Here is an 18364-nt window from a genome sequence, read left to right as displayed (position 1 = left end):
CCCGTCTACCACAGTGTGCCTTAAGAGCTACAAGCATCCAGTTCTCAGAGCTAAATGAAACACAGTTCATGAAATGGCATGATCAGAACAGAGCAATACTGTAGAAGTGCAGCAGCACCAGGACCAAATGCAGACGCTTTACACTTTGTGGTTAAAGAGTATTCATATAAATTATCTTGATCCACATTCATTACAGTTGTAAAAATAAAAGATGGCATTCTTAATTCTGACATTTTGTGAAGATTTATACGCACTAAAAAGGAGCTATTCAGTGAACACGTAAGGCAGAATAATGCAAATAATTTCAGTGATGTAACATGACAACGGCCCTCTATATATTATTGCTAGACATCTCCTCATACAAGTCAAATACTGACTTGACACATGCATGCAAAGGATGGTATAATTCCTAAATCTTGTAAACAAAGTCAGAACGATCAAACTAGGCTATGCAGTATCCTACTTAAACCTTCCTGACATCAATCATCATCTGAAGATTAAATACCGAAATAATCACTTACCTCCCCTGCAGGTGCTCAGTTTGTGCTTAGTGTGTCATAAACATAAAATGATGATATTATATCTGATTACAGAGTATTCTCAAAATCATCATCAGAATTATGCGTAAAACATAGCAACACCTGTCCTCCCATACAAGTCACCCTGAATGCAACTATTCAATTTTCAGTCACATCAATCTACACATCTCGATCCTAACAATAAGTCTCACCATTACATGCGTGTAATTCTTCAGTTCAGTTACCCTTGTACCCAGATGTATTGCTCAACCAATATATCTGGTATTAATGTGAACGAAACATGTTTAAACTACCATTGCGTATAGAAGTCTTACAACTGACGTCCCTGGTACTGATTAATTACTAAGCATCCATCTTCTTAATGTACACCACAAATGAGAGAATACTCTGTGTTGTCAACACAAACAACCTTGTTTAAACCAGACCAGTTACTGCAACCCTGGCAATGTAGCCATGAAATAATGTTGGATGTTTCTAAACTAACACCTCTTCACATTCACACAAAAGGTCCTGTTGAATAGATAGTCCAGGCAACCTACATGCCTTGTGCAAATACATGTTGTTATCCTACATATTCATTTTTTTTTAAACTGACTTAGGTACAAAGTTTAGGTCAATACTCTTTATGATCAGCAATTCTTTACAGTGCAACACAATCCTCCACAGCAACAGAGTTTTGTGACATGCTTCAAGGACATTTCTACACCAATTATACAATCTGTATATATGGTGTCAGCAAAACTAACTACCACAATCATGGAGAAAAGGAGATTTATTCACCACTGTGATCACCAGAAATCCCTCTTTTCTCAAACAGCTAAGAAAAGACAGTCAAACATGTAAGTGTATTCTATAATCTTTTTCTAAAGTGTTGAACTGCTAATGTACACATTAAGGAACTACAGGACATACAACAAACAATCCATACCATCAGTTCTTTGCCTTAGTTCCATGACATTATAGGGTCACAATATGTCACATATACTAAAGGTTTAAGGGGGCTTAATGTCAAATGGAAGTCGTTTGCTATTTGTCGCCTACTCCTTCAATTAATATTGTTCTAATATTTGTCAATTCTCTTTTATTGATTTATATGCAGGCCTTTCCTGATTAGTGCATTGGCTTGTGCATGATTATGTGACACGATTTATGATTTAAATCTGTTTGTTAAATAAATCCAGTGGGAATAGAGACCAAAAAAGGAAGCAAAATAAGCAGATCACCTACTTTATCCTATATGTCACAATGTAGGTTACATCTATCAAAAAAGGTATTTTGCATATATAACTATTTATCATAGCACAGCAGGCCCAAAGTGGGTCCCAGAGAGTGGGAAAATAGGGTGCATTGAGGCAAAAAACTACCAAAACACTGCCTTAAAGACAATCATCCCCTGGTCTCCCTCACTCTCCACAGTACAGAAAAACACCTGATCACCATGTTCTAGACCTTTATGTTATTAAACCCCTGGGAGCACTGCCAACAAATACACTAGAGTGCACAATCTTGCAGTCACCCAGTTCTTGGCAGACTCTGTTTGCATAAAACTACAGTGCTTACCCTGATGCTGCACTATCATCTTAAGCGGGACGCAAATCTGTGCTATGAGTAACTTTACCATCAGTTCCTTCTTTAACTCCCAGACAATGTATCCATGTTTAAAAACATGATCCTAGTATCCATTAATGTCACCACTGTTAGAAATTGGGTTTCTGGTTGGGAGAGGTATGTACCCTGTCCAAGCAGGAACAACAGTCATAGCCAGGGTATGTCACAAACACACCCTAGGTTAACCTGTGTTCACCCTCTGGAAGCTTTACACAGAGTAGTCAGGCTTAACTTAAGAGACAACGTGTAAATTATTTGTGCAACACTACAAACAGTAAAACAGTGAAGACACCACACAAAAAGATATCACACCTGGTTAGAAGAATAGAGCTTAATTTAATAAATGAAACAAGATCAAAACAAAAAAAATCCAATAAGTAGAACTTGAAAAATACATTTTTAAAGAATAAACAGTAAAATAGCACTTAGAAGCAATAAGCGTCTATTTGGGATATCTGGTCCGGGGAGAAGTCAAGAGTTCAGGCCGATAGTAATGGAGCGCAGGACGGATACAGGAACCCACTTAGGCCCTCTAAACAAAAGTACCTTCATCCTGGTGCGTCAACATTGAGGATGTGGTGAGAAACAGAACCAATGCATCGCTGTCGATTACTGCAAAGGAAGCAATGCGTCAGTCCTTTCCATGCAGTAGTGAAGATGCATTGATTTGCTCCATGCAGCAGTAGCAATGTGTTGTGTCTGAAATGTGGCGGTTCCTAAAGCGATGCACCAAGGTCGAACTGCGCTGGTGAGGTGATGCATTGACTACAATACACACAATGGGGCTGATGCACCGGCTCTGATCCACGCAACAGGGGTGATGTCCCCGTTCATACAGAGGTGGAGATGTGTTGATTCTAATTGGATCAGCACTTTATACCCACTTCCAAGGGCCCAGGACTGGATTTGCACCACTTGGTAGGGCAAGACTCATAGTTGGCAGAGTCCAGGTGCTGTAGCACGTACATTGGAAGTCTTTTGTGTCCCTGAGAGTTCAGAAAACAGGAGGCAAGCCATCAAGACCTTGGAGCCACTTTGGTTGTGGGATGGGGTATGCAGATCTAGTCCTTCTCACTCCCAGACAGGAAGAAGGGCAGCAGGCAGCATGTCAACATAGCAGAGCAGCAGTCCAGCAGAGTAGCAGCCTAGCAGAGTGGCAGTCCTTGTAGAACCACAGTAGTCCTTCTTCCTGGCAGAGTATCCACAAGCCCCGAAGTGTAATGAAGTGGTAGTGTCAGAGGTCCAGTACATATACTCAGTTGTGCCTTTGAAGTGGGAGAGACTTCAAAGAAAGGTCTTTGAAGTGCACACAGATCCTGCTTTCCTGCCCTGGCTCCAGACTCACTACAGGGTGATATGCACCCTTTGTCTGGGGACAGGACACAGCCCATTCAAGTGTAAGCGTCAGCTCCTCCCTCCCATCCTGCCCCGGATGGTCCCTCAGGCAGTGGATGGTCCATCAGTCACACCTAAGCTCTCTTTGTGTGTAGCTGTCTAGAGGGAATGCACAAAGCCCAGTTGTCACCCATCCCAGATGTGTAATCAGAGACAGGCAATAAGGACTAAATGGCTAAAGTAACAAAATGTCAACTCTCAACTTTCTAAAAGTAAAAAGACCAGATTATGCACGGAATGCTGAACAATGTCAAACATGCACTGCCAGTTGCAGATCTTGGCCTAAATCCATTATTTTCTTGCTTGTCAAAACATTCCAGTTTGGACCCAGCCATGTGAAAATCCAGTCCCAGGATGCTTGTGTCTGGTCCAGAGAGGACCTAGCCTAGCAGTTTGGGCTTGACTGCCCCCCTGAGGAGCAGGGTCAAGACTTATTTACATGTGGCTGGGTCGAAACTGGGGTGGCATGATGGGCAAAAAGTATGGACTGGGATGCGGCCTGAGCGATTGCCAGTGGCTGAGACTAATTCAAGCATTCCATTCATCACCTTGTTGTTTCTGAACTCTCCAACAGTGGCATATTTAGAACTGCAATTTAAAATCCGACTTTACCATAAGTTGGGATTTTAAATTGTGAGTCCAGAGACACTAAACTCGACAAATGTACCTCTTCCACATTGTGAATTACACTTCTAAGATGTAATAAGGTATTATCAATGTTATCCTATGGAAGAGATAGGCCTTGCTGTAGTGAAAAACGACTTTGGGAGTTTTCACTACCAGGACATGTCAAACTTAGCAGTTCATGTCCTGCCTTTTAAATACATTGCACCTTGCCCTCTGTGTTGTCCAGGGCCTACCGTAGGGTGACTTATATGTATAAAAAGTGGAAAAAGGATTATTTTGCCAGGTCAGCATGGCTGTGTAAGACTGCACACACAGGTTATTTAATGGCAGGCTTGAGGCATGGTAAGGGGGCAACTTAAGTGGGTGGCACAAACAGTGCTGCAGGCCCACAAGTAGTAATTTACCTGCCCTGGGCACATTAGTGCATTTTACTAGGGACTTATACGTGATTTAAACATGCTAATTGTGGTTAAGCCAATGTTACCATGATTTAGGAGAGAGAGCACAAGCACTTTAGCACTTATTAGCAGTGGTAAAGTGGACAAAGTCCTAAAACCAGCAAAAACAAGGTCAGAAAAGTGGAGGAGTAAGCAAAAGGTTTAGGGAAGATCATCCTAAGGCTGTCATGTCTAACAATCACATTCCTATTGACTCCCTTCTGCAAAATCCTATCCCTCTAATGCATTTATGTCAGTGCCAAAATCACATGCCACCCGTATTGGAAATGTTGTGGCAACTCCTTGAGGAACTTAACTCCAGGAGATAATGTATTACTTTACCCATCTTATCTCCAAGGAGCTCCACCTCAGTGTGTGCAGGGATGCCCCTAGGTCTGATTCATGAAATAAAATACTTAATGAGATGTACACCTCTTCATGAATATACTTTTATGTTTTTTCTAAATCGCAAACCTTCCCATAGCGACACCTGGAAAGCTGCATAAGGCAATTGTTTCCAAGCATAAAACTGGGAATGTCATGTGACATCTCTCTCGGGTTCCTTTTCCTGCAAAAAGTAATTCTACATTTCACAGAAGTGTGCACAGGGGGAATGGAGCCTGCTGCAAAGGTTTTTTTTTTTTTGTGGTTTTTTTCTCTGCGTGGAAAATATGTTTCCACATGGAAAACGCCATTGCCCTACACCACTACTAAATCTGAGGGTCAGCCATTCCCTCTCCCATCCTCAAAGGACAGTTATTCCAGTATTCGTCTGGAGTAATTATTCACCCATTTTCAGATTGGAAAAGAGCCACATAGGAGTTTGGGAATTCCCACTTCCCACCATTTGCATGTGATTTACTACTGCATTTCTCTGTTCCCAGGGCAAAGAATCCTCGGTAAGTCCATTTACACCTACCAGCCGTCCTTTGATGAACTCCTGGGAGGAGTAAGTCGAGTTATTTTCAGCCATAAACATACACTTTTTGCCAAATACACCTCTGTGATTCAGGCCTCTGAGTAGTCCAATCTCCACAGGTTATCGAGCACCTCTATTTTTGCCTCAAGTATGGTGATGCCCTCAATTATAGAGGACCTGAAGGTGATAATTTTTTGCAAGATGGCTCCATTCTCCTTCATCTGGCCCTCCAAAACCTGAACTTGGAACTTAGTTTTCTCTTGCTACTACTCAACTTTTCACACTGTCTCAATCAGGCCTTCCTTTTTTGTCTTAAGATCTTTAAAATACGTTCGGATGTTAGATGTTTCCCTAATAAAATTCATGTTTAGACTTCTGCTGACTAATTTTACGAGACACTCCATGTCATAATTATTTTCTGGTGTTTCCTGTTTGCCAAGGCCTGTTAACTATACGGATATACTCCTGAAGAGAGGCAAAGAAAGTCTAAAGTCAGCACTAAGCATCAGAGCCAGTATCACCATGGTGATGCACCTCAATGCCCCCACTATGGGGCCAAGGTCCAGTGCTGATTTGGTTCCTCATGACATCTGGTGGGGCTTAGAGGGGCACGGTTTGCCCACTAGGGGTTAGGCTGTCTCCTGTAGCATCACTTTCCACCCATTTGACCATAAGGTGTCTTTTTTCTTGTCATGACCCTCGTTAAGCTGCAGCTCTCAAATTCCTGTTGTCTACATCAGCACTTTCTAGTATGCAGGTGCCTCCCCAACCTCACATGCTTCTCATTGTAGGATATGGTGATGTGGGGATCACTATCACTGATGCTGATTTACCTCAGATCTCTGACCAGGGGCTTGAGAAGGAGGCAGCTGTATCCTCTCCAAACTTCTGACCCCTAGATTGCCGCTCTAACAAGGGCAAAAAGTTGTTGAGTCAATCCAGAGGTCCTCCAAAGAACTGCAGCCATCTTATGCCTCTGATGGCCCTTCCGCCCATCTTGACTTACTTTACACCCAGTGATCTAGCAATTTTTGTTCTTAGTTTGCTGCTGATTTTATGATTCAAAGTGTACCTTTCTCACCTTATTTCCATCTCATAATACATAACATACTGTGGCCCAATCAATACTCAAAAGGAAGACCCACAACTAGCAAAGCATCCCCTATTTACTAGTGGAACAAGTGTACGCATTCATTACTTACTATAACTGTATAGTACTACTATGCTACTGTGCAACCCCTTCCAAGCACTCTGTGACCAACCTGTCCTGGCAGCTTACAGGAGTGAATACTTCAAGTTGAGTGTTAATAGGTCTAATCAATTGAAGATGCAGGGCTGAGATTCATCTTGTGGTTTTGATGAGCCTTTTGGATTAAGGTTCCACTTCTTTATAGGGCAGGGAATTACCATTCATCAAATTTATGCCTCAGACACTTTTCTGAACTTTGTGATTAACCCATCCTTCTTGAACACAAGCTTTTGTTTAGGATTTCAGTTTGCTGCTCTATATGCAGGGCGTTGATTCTTAATGAGTTTGTCCTGATTGGATTTGGGGTATGTAAATAACAAGTCATTGCTTGATATAAGGTTTTGGGTGGATTATAGTTTAGTGCTAGGTTCTGACCCCTGATCTGTGCCAAAGCCATCTTTCCACAAATTTCACTGCTACTCTTCCAGCAGTCCTTCTGTTAGGTTGGGATTATTTTATTGTCTGTAATTATTAGTAAACTCGCTAGCAGAAATTATTATATAATTTCAGATGGTGGTTCAGTGCTTGTGAACGATTTGTTTTTCAAATCACTTTTGAAAGCAACACCATAGATGTTATATCCAGTGTCCAATTCATGTTTAGAGAAAAGTTATGAGTTTCCTCTATAGGATCTGAACTCAAACCTCTGTTAGACCATTTTTATGATATTCTAGCATCAGCACTTTGTGACGATCATGTTCTTCATAGGTCAGTAAACTTGATGTATATGAATTAACAGAAAAACAAAAACTGAGAAATATCAACAAAATTAAAAATTAAAGTAAACATTTTGAAGGAAAGATGTTTTATTGGAAAATCCCAAAATATGGTAAAATTGGGTCAAGTTTTGGGATAGTGAGAGCTTTTTAGGTTCTATGATGGGTGATGTCTAGGGATGTTGCAGGGCTTCTAGGGGTTGGGGATGGGTGTAGTTCTGGTGTAGAAAGGGGATTTGGGGTTCAGGGATGGGTGGAGTTTAAGGGTGATAAGGGTTTTCAGGGATGGGTAGAGTTTAGGGCCATTAGAGGCCTTTCGGGATCAGGGATTGGTGGAGTTAAAAAGTGACGAGAGTTTTTAGGCATCTGGGATGGATGCTATTTAAGGGTGGTGAAGGGCTTTAAGGGATTTGGGATGTGTGTTTTTTGGGGTGGTGAGGGTTTTTTAGGTGGTCACGACTGGGTGTGGTGTTAGGCATAGAAAGGAGTTTCTAGAGTTCAGGAATGGATGGTGTTTAGGAGTACTGAAGGGTTTTTAGGGTTTAGGGTTAGGGGGAGCATAGGGGTAGAAAGGGATTTTAGTGGTAAGGATGGGTACAGTTTAGGGATCAGGGATGGATGGGATTTAGGCGTGGGGAGAGTTTTTAGGGGGCAGGGATCAATGGTGTTTAGGGGTTGAGAAGGGGTCAAGGATGATGGTGTTTAGGGTTAGTGGGGGGTCAGTGATTTAAAAGCATCCAAAGTAATTGACAATGTAATGTAATGTAAAATATATAAACCTGAAGTAATGTCACCAAGAGTAAATCAATATAACAAACTCCTTCAATAAAAATGTTGCTGAAAGTAAGACCTGCAGGTATTGTGCTTCCATCTTAAAAAATAAGCATGCAAAAGCCAATTTTAGAAGAACGACATTCTATGATTTGGTAAATGCCATTCACTCTACATATTTCCATTAAAAAGTTAAGGTGAAATGGTTTCTCAGTAATGGTATTCCATGAAATTGTTTTTCTATAAAATCACATTCAACCCATTAAGCCAGTCATTTGATGTCTGGTATTCCATGACATAAACTCATCAAACAAAAAGCTATGCCCCTTACTATCATAACACTGGTTTAATCTGTCAAAAACTGCGCACGCCCAGATATTTCAAAGCAGTGGTTGAGCTGAAATAACAAAAGCAACCGTTTGAATAACTCAAAGGCATTCATTATGCCAGCCATTTGCCAGCTCACATAATCAGTATTCACAAAGGGAAAAACTATGACAAACTGATGATATTAGTGTTCTGTGGGTGGCTCGCTTTACTTTCTGATGCAGTATGAAAAAAATCTGGTAACTTCATCCTAGCCATCATGCAGCATATACTGCATGTTGTAGAAACGTAATACAGAACTGGCATGGTAGGAAAATGTTAGGGAGCTCTATATATAGCCAACTACTTCATTGCTCTTGGTAGATTAGAGAAAGCAATTGTGGTTCGTATTCGGTTGCTTTATTAGCAAATGCCAGGAGAAGGTCAAAGATAAGTCAAAACAGCTGCCACATTCTAGCAAATGGAGGAAGAAAATGCTAGCAAAGCCTGCAAGCTTAAGAGGAAATAGTCAACCTGAGAGCTAAACAAAGATCGTCGTGAAAGTAAAGGCGCCTCGTATCTGGACAGTTGATACACAGTAGGTTTTCTAGCATGTGTTCATACTTGTCAGGAAAACGGTTTTACCATTCTAGTCTTCTTTCCCTTTTGGTGGCAATCATGTCAGACGTGCTCGCTATTAGGATCTTCTTTTTCTTGAAAAGCTGAAAACAATCCTTACTTGACAACAGACTGTGTCTAGTTAATTCTTTTTCTAACTATGCCCCTGCTTTATACCTAGCGATTAACATACGAAGAAAGGATGGCTCGCAGGTTACTGGGACGTGAAAATGCGGCATCGGTGTTTGAAATAAATGCGGATGACATGCAGGACTCCGAGGTACAATTTTGTTTTATTAGTCCAATTATTCTTATTTATAATCACTAGACTATTGTTATATGGAAGAAAAGAGAAACATTGCATAAGCTTTGGGATTCGAATCTGTATTTTTTAAATGCTGAGGGGTTAGTAGAGTCAGACCCCATACATGTTATTTTTTCAGCTTGTTACAAACAAGCATTGGTAAAGAGAATAGCTCGTTCCTTTATAAGGCGACTGGCAATATATGCGGTTTGCCAACGCTTATTTGCACTAGCACTCCTGTCTCGGTGCACATATATGAATACGTATGTACGCACACGGCAGCAATCTTGTAAACTGTGCCCATAAGAGATGCATGCGCTCTTATGTGTAATGAAGAGCTGGCGGTCATTTTGTACGTTACAGTTCGATTATTCCAGCATGACGGGTGTCCATGATGGAATGGTAAAATAAAGAGTATAAAAATAGCATACAGGTGTGCTTAACAATAAAGTAAGTTGTCTCACAGCACCTTGCCAGTGTGAGCGAACTGCTTTTGAGAAGTATTCACGTCTGTGATTTACTCTGGTTTAATATCCACGAAGAAGTGCATACCTGTTACTCAGTGCCGCAACCAAGCTGGATGACAATGGCAAATGGTTTAAAGGGACAGTTGTGTGTTTTCTGTTGTGTGAGTGTGTGCTGTGTAAAGACACGAGCTCTCATCACACACCTAAAGTTGTCTCTAGGCGAGTCCTAAAAAAGAGCAATGGCTGCACAAGAGGTACGAATCTGTCAAAATGGCTATCTACCACTTTTAACCCAACCGAAAATCCATTAAGCTATACACAAGGCACCAATGGACAGCTTATTCTTGCAAACTGAAACAGGAAGGTTTTTTTATTTCTATTTGGTAACACGCCATGCAAATGAGGGATTACCCCTTTGTCATGGAGCTAGATCCCAATACCAATCATGAATCATTTTACATTCAACATACCTCACAGGAAGACAAGGTGTAAGTCGTAAAGATTGTAGTCTGATTTGTAGTACCCTCACCTGGGAGTGACTTTGTGAAGAGGTAAGGACAGTCCCTGTGGCACTCAAACCCTCTGTGCAACACTCCTCCTCTAGCTGGCTGCCATGAGTGGGAGTAAACTCCAGCTGTGTTAAGGAGGTTCCAGGCCACTAGTCACAGTCAGACTATGGTACTTCAGTCTATCTGTACTCTGAACATACATAGGACCTGCAAACGGTCATAAACCTTGCACAATTTTGCTTTTGTGCAAAAAATTCAAGACTGTTAACCGTTTTTTTAGGAGCCACACAGTTAAGACTGCAATATTTAATTTAACTTTATCTCAGGTCTGCCACGAAAGTGCATGGAAATACAATAAGTTTACTGTAAATAAACTTACTATCTTAAGCCTCATTCTACACTGGCATCATAGTTGTTGGATATATTTTAAATGCATGCACAGAATCTGAACATCAATTGCAAAATTAAAAGGCTGGAAACTGCTCCTACCACATGTTTCATGTGAGAAATGGATCCTGCCCATTTCATCCCCCCAAATTCGAACTACTTGGTCAATAGACTTTTGCGGTCAGTCAGACTCACTATCTGGGTCTTATTTTCTGTAAGCCCTGTTGAAATGGATTGACACCCGATGTCTGCCTTTTCAGATAAAGTTCTCTCCTGCGCATCTACGGTAAGAGGCTTTTGGCTGGTTAGACATGAATAAGTGCATTTGCACACCTGTGCAGGCTGAACGTGTGAGTTTACTGTCTGACTCAGCCAGGTATTTGCGCGATGGTAGCCTCTAACAGGCATCTGTACTGCTTCCTTGAAGTATGTAAAGTGCTTTAATGTATTATTATACACTATGGGTGAAATCAGGCCAAATTATAGTTTCGCCATAGTTAGGCCTAGACGCAAGCCTGACCCACCAATCGTACTGTAAATCAGGATTCCAAACACAGATCTGACAATTAACACATACCTAAACTCCTTGTGGCACTTATTTACAATTTTATTCTGCCTACGCTCCTATATCAATTCGGGCCTTTGAATCATCATGCTGGGTCAAGTTAATTATTCTGACGGCCAACTGAAGGATCAAAGGTCACCCACGCAAAAGGGCAAGTAGCTAGTAATTAGGCGTGCTCCGGGAGTGAAAAGAGGAGATGATCAAATCTGCATCTTTGAATATTTTGAGGGAATGGAGTAGGCAGCTTTGGCAGTTAGGGGCAGGCATACATCTCAGAGAAGGCCTTTCAACAAACAACTTGGCAGCACCATCTTGTCAATTACCAAGCTGCTTTGCAGGAGGGCTGGGACAGGGTTTGAGAGATGATGTATCAGCCTAGGACTGGGTAGAGGTGCCTAGCTTCTGGAACCTTCCTTGCCCACTTAAAAACCCCTGCACAGGGAGACACTTTTAGCTACAGTCTGGACCTGGGGGAAGCTACAGTCTGGACCTGGGTGAAGCAATGCCCAGGTGGAAGACCAAAGACACCTGACCCCACTGGAAAGATGGACTCAAGCACTTCTGATTTCAGTAGGCACACATGGAATAGGACCTGTTTATTCAGGGCCAGTAGTGCTGTCCGTCCACGTCCGCTAGGGACAGTAGAGGGATGGAGTTGCTTGAGGAGGCCCTAGAGAGTTCCCCTGGACTCTCGACTGGTCCTGCATGAGTGTTACCCTTCAAGAGGATGGCACTTTTGACTTCCAGTAATGCAGGAGCTCTGTAACTGGCCAAAGGAGGTTGTGGAAGCTGGTGGGTACAGGCAGGGAGGGCACACTGCCTTGGTGTATTGAGGATGTTTGCCCCGAGCCCAAGATAAGTGCTAGGCAGCAAGAGAGGAGTCAGGTCCTGTGTGAGGAGGGAGAGTAGTAAAATTGAGGTTCCCCAAGACTTACACATTTTAGAGGCCAGGAGGCCTGATGAAACCAATTCTGGTGGCTGGAATATGCCATCTAGATCAAAACTTAACTTCCCTGATGCAGTGAATCATTACAGGCATTAATGAATGTCATTGTAAGAGGGTTTCATCCTTAGTGATTTTAATGGTGTTGCTTTGGCATATGACATATTTCTGCTTTTATTATAGTGATGACCCCCTGACAAAGACATTAGGCCTTCTTTTTGATAATTACATTTCCTTTTTATACGGAACAGCAGTGACTGCTTTATGATTTGTTTGTTGTGTGCCTGCGGACTTGGGTACTAGTCCACACCACATTCCTTGAGTCTGCCTTAAACTTTTCTGTCTTGCTACCATGAGAGATTCAAGTGCTATAACAGAATACCCCTCTTTCTCACATTCCATATTTCCAAGTTACGTATACAGTGAATTTCATGCAACAAAAAAGGCCCATGTGTACAAATAAACAAGTAACCCTTCTATATGTGAATAATGTTCCTATCAACTGCACTGTCACTAGAAGATGTATAACTGCTGAAACAATTTGTATTTCTTACTGAAAACACAAAGCAGTAGAACAACTTTAAAAGAAGGTGACACCAACCAGAATCAGATCAGCAGTAATTTCAGTGAGGTTTATTCCAGTCGAACTCAAAGAAGCAGCAGAGATGTAGTGTAATGCTTCCAATTACCAATCCATACTCACACAGACACACATGTGCACCTGTGTGTAAATAGAGTCCGTCTTTTCTACAAACCTTTTCACTGACAGAGAGAATGTCATCCTAAAGTCGTACTATCATTTAGGGTTTGTCTTCTTCATATGCCTCATGCTCCTGTTCTTATCAGTCTCTTTAAACTTTGATATCCTTCCTCTCATCATTACCACCTTGTTCCTTCTCTTCTCATTTTCCAACATCTTTCAACTCCTTTATATTCCCATCCCCTCTTCCCACACCATACTGCTCCATCACCATCCACCTTTAACACTATAACAAGAACTCATTCTTGCATCCAATTTTCTACTTTGATTTCACTCCAGCACATCCACACTGTATGATCAAACATGCTGTACTCTTTTGCTCTTCCTTACACGTATAACAAAGAACTTGGCTTCCTAGCCCTCAGTAGGTCAAATATTGTGGGCCTGGTAACCCTCATGATGAACTAGTCTACAGGCCGTCATTCATTTGTACAATTCCTTTCTCGAGTCTTTGTGATTATCTGCTTATGCAAAATGTCCCTGCACCGCCCATACTCTTCCATTTGCCGATATAGCAGCTGAACCCTTTGTTCATTTAATTTCCTTCAAGAATGTAGGCACATTGAACTCCAATGTATTCTTTATACCTATATGCACTGCTATAGAACATCCAATCCTCCAAATCACACCACCATACTTAAACCTTTCCCCAAGGCAATCTTACTTATTCTTGCATTGCTACTGGAAGTGATGTAAGAAGCTAATTAGAAGTTGGCAGATACGGACCATCTGCCAAAAAAATGGCAGGTGCCCCATGTGCTAACCTCACAGTTCCCTTGTCCATTTACAGGTGGCAGAAATGCTGGGTCTCTGACAGTGCTGCCTAATTTGGCTCTCCTTGTTGATAACCCTTGATCTGACAGTCTGTGCACCACATGACTGGTGGGTCTCAGTGCTGCTAGCCCACCCTGGCTTTGGGTCTGAATTTTCCTGCTGGGACTGCCACATGACTATGGTGGTTTCTGGAAGGAAAGAGAAACCGTAGGTCTGGCGTGCTGGGAAAAGCCTCCCAGCTCAACAGGTTCACACTATATTTATAGTTTTCCGGAAAAAAATACATGCTTTAGGATTGTGTTTCAGAAAAGCAAAATCATGCTGATTGGGGCCAAACAAAATGTTGCCTGATGCACATTCTACTCTTCTTTGAGTGTTTCCGTCTTACGGGTGGCTGCACTTATGGAACTGAGATCCCCTGCAGAGAAGCAGTATTCTGTGGGTATGGTGGTGGGTCCCCCACTAGGCAAGACGGGCTTGTGGGCCATTCTCCATTATTGCAGTGAGCCTCCTAGTCTACACTTTCCCTAATTGCTGTCTGCACTTCCTTCTCAAATACTGGCACCAATATAGAGCTCTAAACATCTGCTTAGTTTTAGTAAATTCTAAATATTGGTCAACATATTTCCGATTAACCCTCGCTCACTTTCTCTGGGAGTGCCAAACAGTCCCCTCAAGTGAACAAATCATTCATCATTTACACATCTTTTTTTATCACCTAAAAGACTAATCACACCGACCTATTCACAGACATCTCTTTCCATTGCCTACTTGCCACTCTACTACTGTACCTTCACTGTACCTAGGAAGTAGCTCCTTTTTTCATTCTAAAAATATTCTCGTCTTCTGCCTCACCTTCTTTTCAGCCACCAATTCCAGACAGTCTTTCCAAGCAATCTGATGCCCTCTTCTTTACTCCCAGAACAAGCTCCATGTAAACTCCTCAATTAGTGTTACCCACCTGAGTGCCTATAACTTTGGTACTGTTTGATGCATCTTCACAAACCATTCTTTGAAAAAAAGTCAGTGCTACCTCAGATCGTTCCTGGAAAGTTTTGGGGTGATCCACCAAGTGGGGGCCAAGAAAAAGGGGAGGTTCCCAGAATACGTGTTCCTCATACGATTTTCCATAGGAAACCAGCACAGCTACATCCAAAAAGGCTGAACAGAATTATATCAAATTTGGCAGAAAGCTACACTTATGTTCAGAAAATGTGCTACTTGTGTTTTGGCGTAAATCAGTTCAGTAGTATTTAGAGAAATTACGCTTCAAAATATATTTCTATTTCACACCCAGAGGATCAGTTAGCTGACAGATCTAAAGATAAGATCTGATTGGCTGTCACCTTTAACTTTTGAGATGCCTAATAAACTGTCAATGCCTCTGTAACACAGCTTCCGTTACCAGATTTTGTGCAAATGTAATTGTGACCTTCCAATCATCTCTCTGGTGACAATACTGTCAAAATGCTTTAAGTTATCAATATCAGTTGTTATAATGCTTACAAGTTGGTGGTCAGACATGGCTAATGCTGACCTCTCTTACAACCCCCTGAATTCTAACTCACATTCTGCTAACCACTAAAACTCTACCTGCTTTCCAATCAGGCTTCTTCAGTGCCAATTTCCTTTGGAAACTTCACTGGGAGTCCATGGTGTGTCATACTCCATTAATAAATGAATTCACATACTGCTAGCTGGAACCAGAACCTCTTTGTTTGTGGAACTCTTTGACAGATGTTTTTCAAGAATGGCAGAACTTCAGGAAAGACACCTGTCAACATAAACCCATCCTCCTCCCAAGACATAACTGACAGAGAAAATAAACTGAGAGGTTTACTGACATTGGATCTGAGGGCTGTGTAAACAGGTAATGACCAGACTCCTTTTACCTTTAAAACACCTAGCAAAGAAAGCTGTTTTCACTTATTTTTTAGAACACGGCTACCAGATACACATGTTCACATTTCTTTCTAGTGATGGGAAAGGGACAATGAAACACCTTATTGTAGCTCCTTTGCCTTTTTAGTGGGTGGAGGTGGGCAGTTAGAGCAAAACAAAATAAAAAGCATCACCCCTCCATGGAAGGTTCTGGTTTATAGGGACATGAACACATGACCATCGAGAATCATAATCCCAACATATATTTACATATATATATAGTTCCATGTTTCCATAGAAAATTGATTTTTTGGTTTGCCTATAAGTATGGTACTGTTTGATGAATCTTCACAAAACCTTTTTTGAAAAAAAAGCCCATTCTTCCTCAGCTTGTTCCTGTAATGTTTTGGGTGATCGATCAAGCAGGGGCCGAGAAAAAGGAGGGCCCCAGAATACTCGTTCCTCATACCATTTACCATAGGAAAACTAGACACAGTTACATCCAAAAAGGCTGAACAGAATTATACCAAATTTGGCAGAAAGTTACACTTTGTTCAGAAAACATGCTTCTCGTGTTTTGGTGTAAATCAGTTCAGTAGTTTTTAGAGAAATTAAGCTTCAAAATCTATTTATATTTCACACCCAGAGGAACAGTGAGCTAACAGATCTAAAGATAAGATCTGATTGGATGTCATCACATCAACAAAGGTGTGGCAGCAGCCATTTTAGGACACAGGGACTCATTCTACTATCCTTCAAAAAGAATTAAAAAACATATAGGGGTAGGGATACCCTGCTCCCCTAGGCCTGATTGGTTGGGGGGGTGGCGGTCCCAGAGGGACACACTTCTGGAGACAGACGTCTTTTATTTTTCTGGAACTGCAGATCTGTGGAGCTGATTAAAAAAATATAGCGGGCTCTCGCTCTTTTGAACAGTAAAACCCCAAGTGTTGAGGTGATGTATTTTTTGGGGAGGAGGGGCATGCAGCTCCCCTACCTGAACCAATGTTAGGCCCCAGGAAGCCCACCCCCGGGGTACAGTACAGTAATTTAAGGGAAAGGGGTCCATGCAGTCTCACCACCCGAGTCTATGTAAGGCTCCAGGGACCCCATCTCGTGGGGCCAAATGCTTTTTTTTAGTTGGGGGGGGGCAGGCAGCCCCACCTTATTGAGCCGTTTTTAGGCCCCATGGCATCAGGCACCCTTTACCCCTTCCCAAACATTAAACAAGTCCACAGACCTCAATGCCCAAGGGCCGTAAAAAAGCAGTGTCCCATGGACCCATCCCTGGGACACTGCTGTTATCCCCATGGGAGAACACGAGCAGAGAATGCATTCTTCATTTTCTGTCTGCACTCTCCTGAGCAGGGAACACAATGTTGCTCACACCCTGCTGGGAGCAGAGAAGAAAGCAACTTCTGCCCGGGTGGGAGCAAAGGAATCAAGTCACCTCCTGCCTGCACTCACAAATGGTGCTGGCTGGTGAGCCAGTGGGGGCTTAGGGCTCCCCCAGTGGCTACATTAGTGGGTGCTCCAGGTGGGTACCGAAGCACCCACTGTAACAAAATAGCCAGTTCCCGTTGGAACCCGCAATGAGTGTTGGCTACAGAGCTAGCAGGGACTGCAGTGTCCTTGGGTGTTCTTCTGCAGCCCCCAATGACTTGACCAGTTGTGGGTGCCCTGGGTGTGCACTCACTTTCAAGTAATAGCCAGCTCTTGTCAGCACCCACTATGGGTGGTGGCTGAGGAGCGGCAGGGGCCTTGCGGGCCTTGGAGCTCCCCTTGCAGACCCAAAGTTAATAAAAACATTGATGCCAAACAATATTAAAAGGAATAATAAATAATTCTATGTTTTCTTACTGGTGGTGCCCCTAGAAGGGGCAGATGCACCACCATCCATTTTTTTTATGTTGTGGAGGGTTGCAGGTAGCGCAGAAGCTCCCTCAGCAGCATTAAAAAAACTCTGTAAGAATGCCGGGTCTTTGACCCCCAAAACACCTTACCATTCCTTTTAAAGCACTATGAGGTGGAGGCGGTCTGTTCTCCATCTGAAGTGCAGGGGCCCCTTGTTTCTTGGTTCTATGGCTACACTTTGCAGCTTGAAAAATGTTTTAAAAAAAGACTCAAATACATGTTTAATCTTTTGTAAATAATAAATAAATAATAATGCTGTATTGGAAATAGTTTGTGACAATCACTATCATTAAACTCTGCAATATGTTAATTTATGAAATATACACTTGATTATAGCTATCAGTGACTTTTTTGACAAAGCCAATAGGTACCCTTTATATATGTTTCAGTGCAGACCACTTGATAAAGCCAATAGGTCAACTGCTTTTATATATTTGTATTTTGAGCCTTTGACGAAGCCAGTAGGTCTACCTTACTTGAAATGGCACTCATTATATTGTTATATAACATAGCTGTGTGCAGCAGCAGGGGGTGGGCGCATGTCCTGGTCCAACTCCACGTTGCGCACGGGAATGGACATTGTACGAAATTGGGTTGTTGGTTGACTGGGATGTGAACCCTCATCAAGCAGTAACCGCACACGAGCAGACCCCAAATGATCCTGTGCTCAATCCC

The 18364-nt window shown here is 42.2% G+C and overlaps 1 protein-coding gene across 3 annotated transcripts in view; it reads left to right on the top strand.

Moving 5' to 3' along the window:
• MYOT (myotilin) overlaps window positions 1-18364 on the top strand; it is a 607534-nt gene that overhangs the window by 407289 nt on the left and 181881 nt on the right. For all 3 annotated transcript variants that reach the window (XM_069199264.1, XM_069199262.1, XM_069199263.1), the window contains one exon: window positions 9367-9465. In XM_069199264.1, coding sequence (XP_069055365.1) covers window positions 9367-9465 — 99 coding nt within the window. The remainder of the gene's footprint in view (window positions 1-9366; window positions 9466-18364) is intronic.

The sequence above is a fragment of the Pleurodeles waltl genome, chromosome 7, assembly GCF_031143425.1.
Source record: "Pleurodeles waltl isolate 20211129_DDA chromosome 7, aPleWal1.hap1.20221129, whole genome shotgun sequence".
NCBI lineage: Eukaryota > Metazoa > Chordata > Amphibia > Caudata > Salamandridae > Pleurodeles > Pleurodeles waltl.
This window is presented reverse-complemented; position numbering and strand designations above follow the sequence as displayed.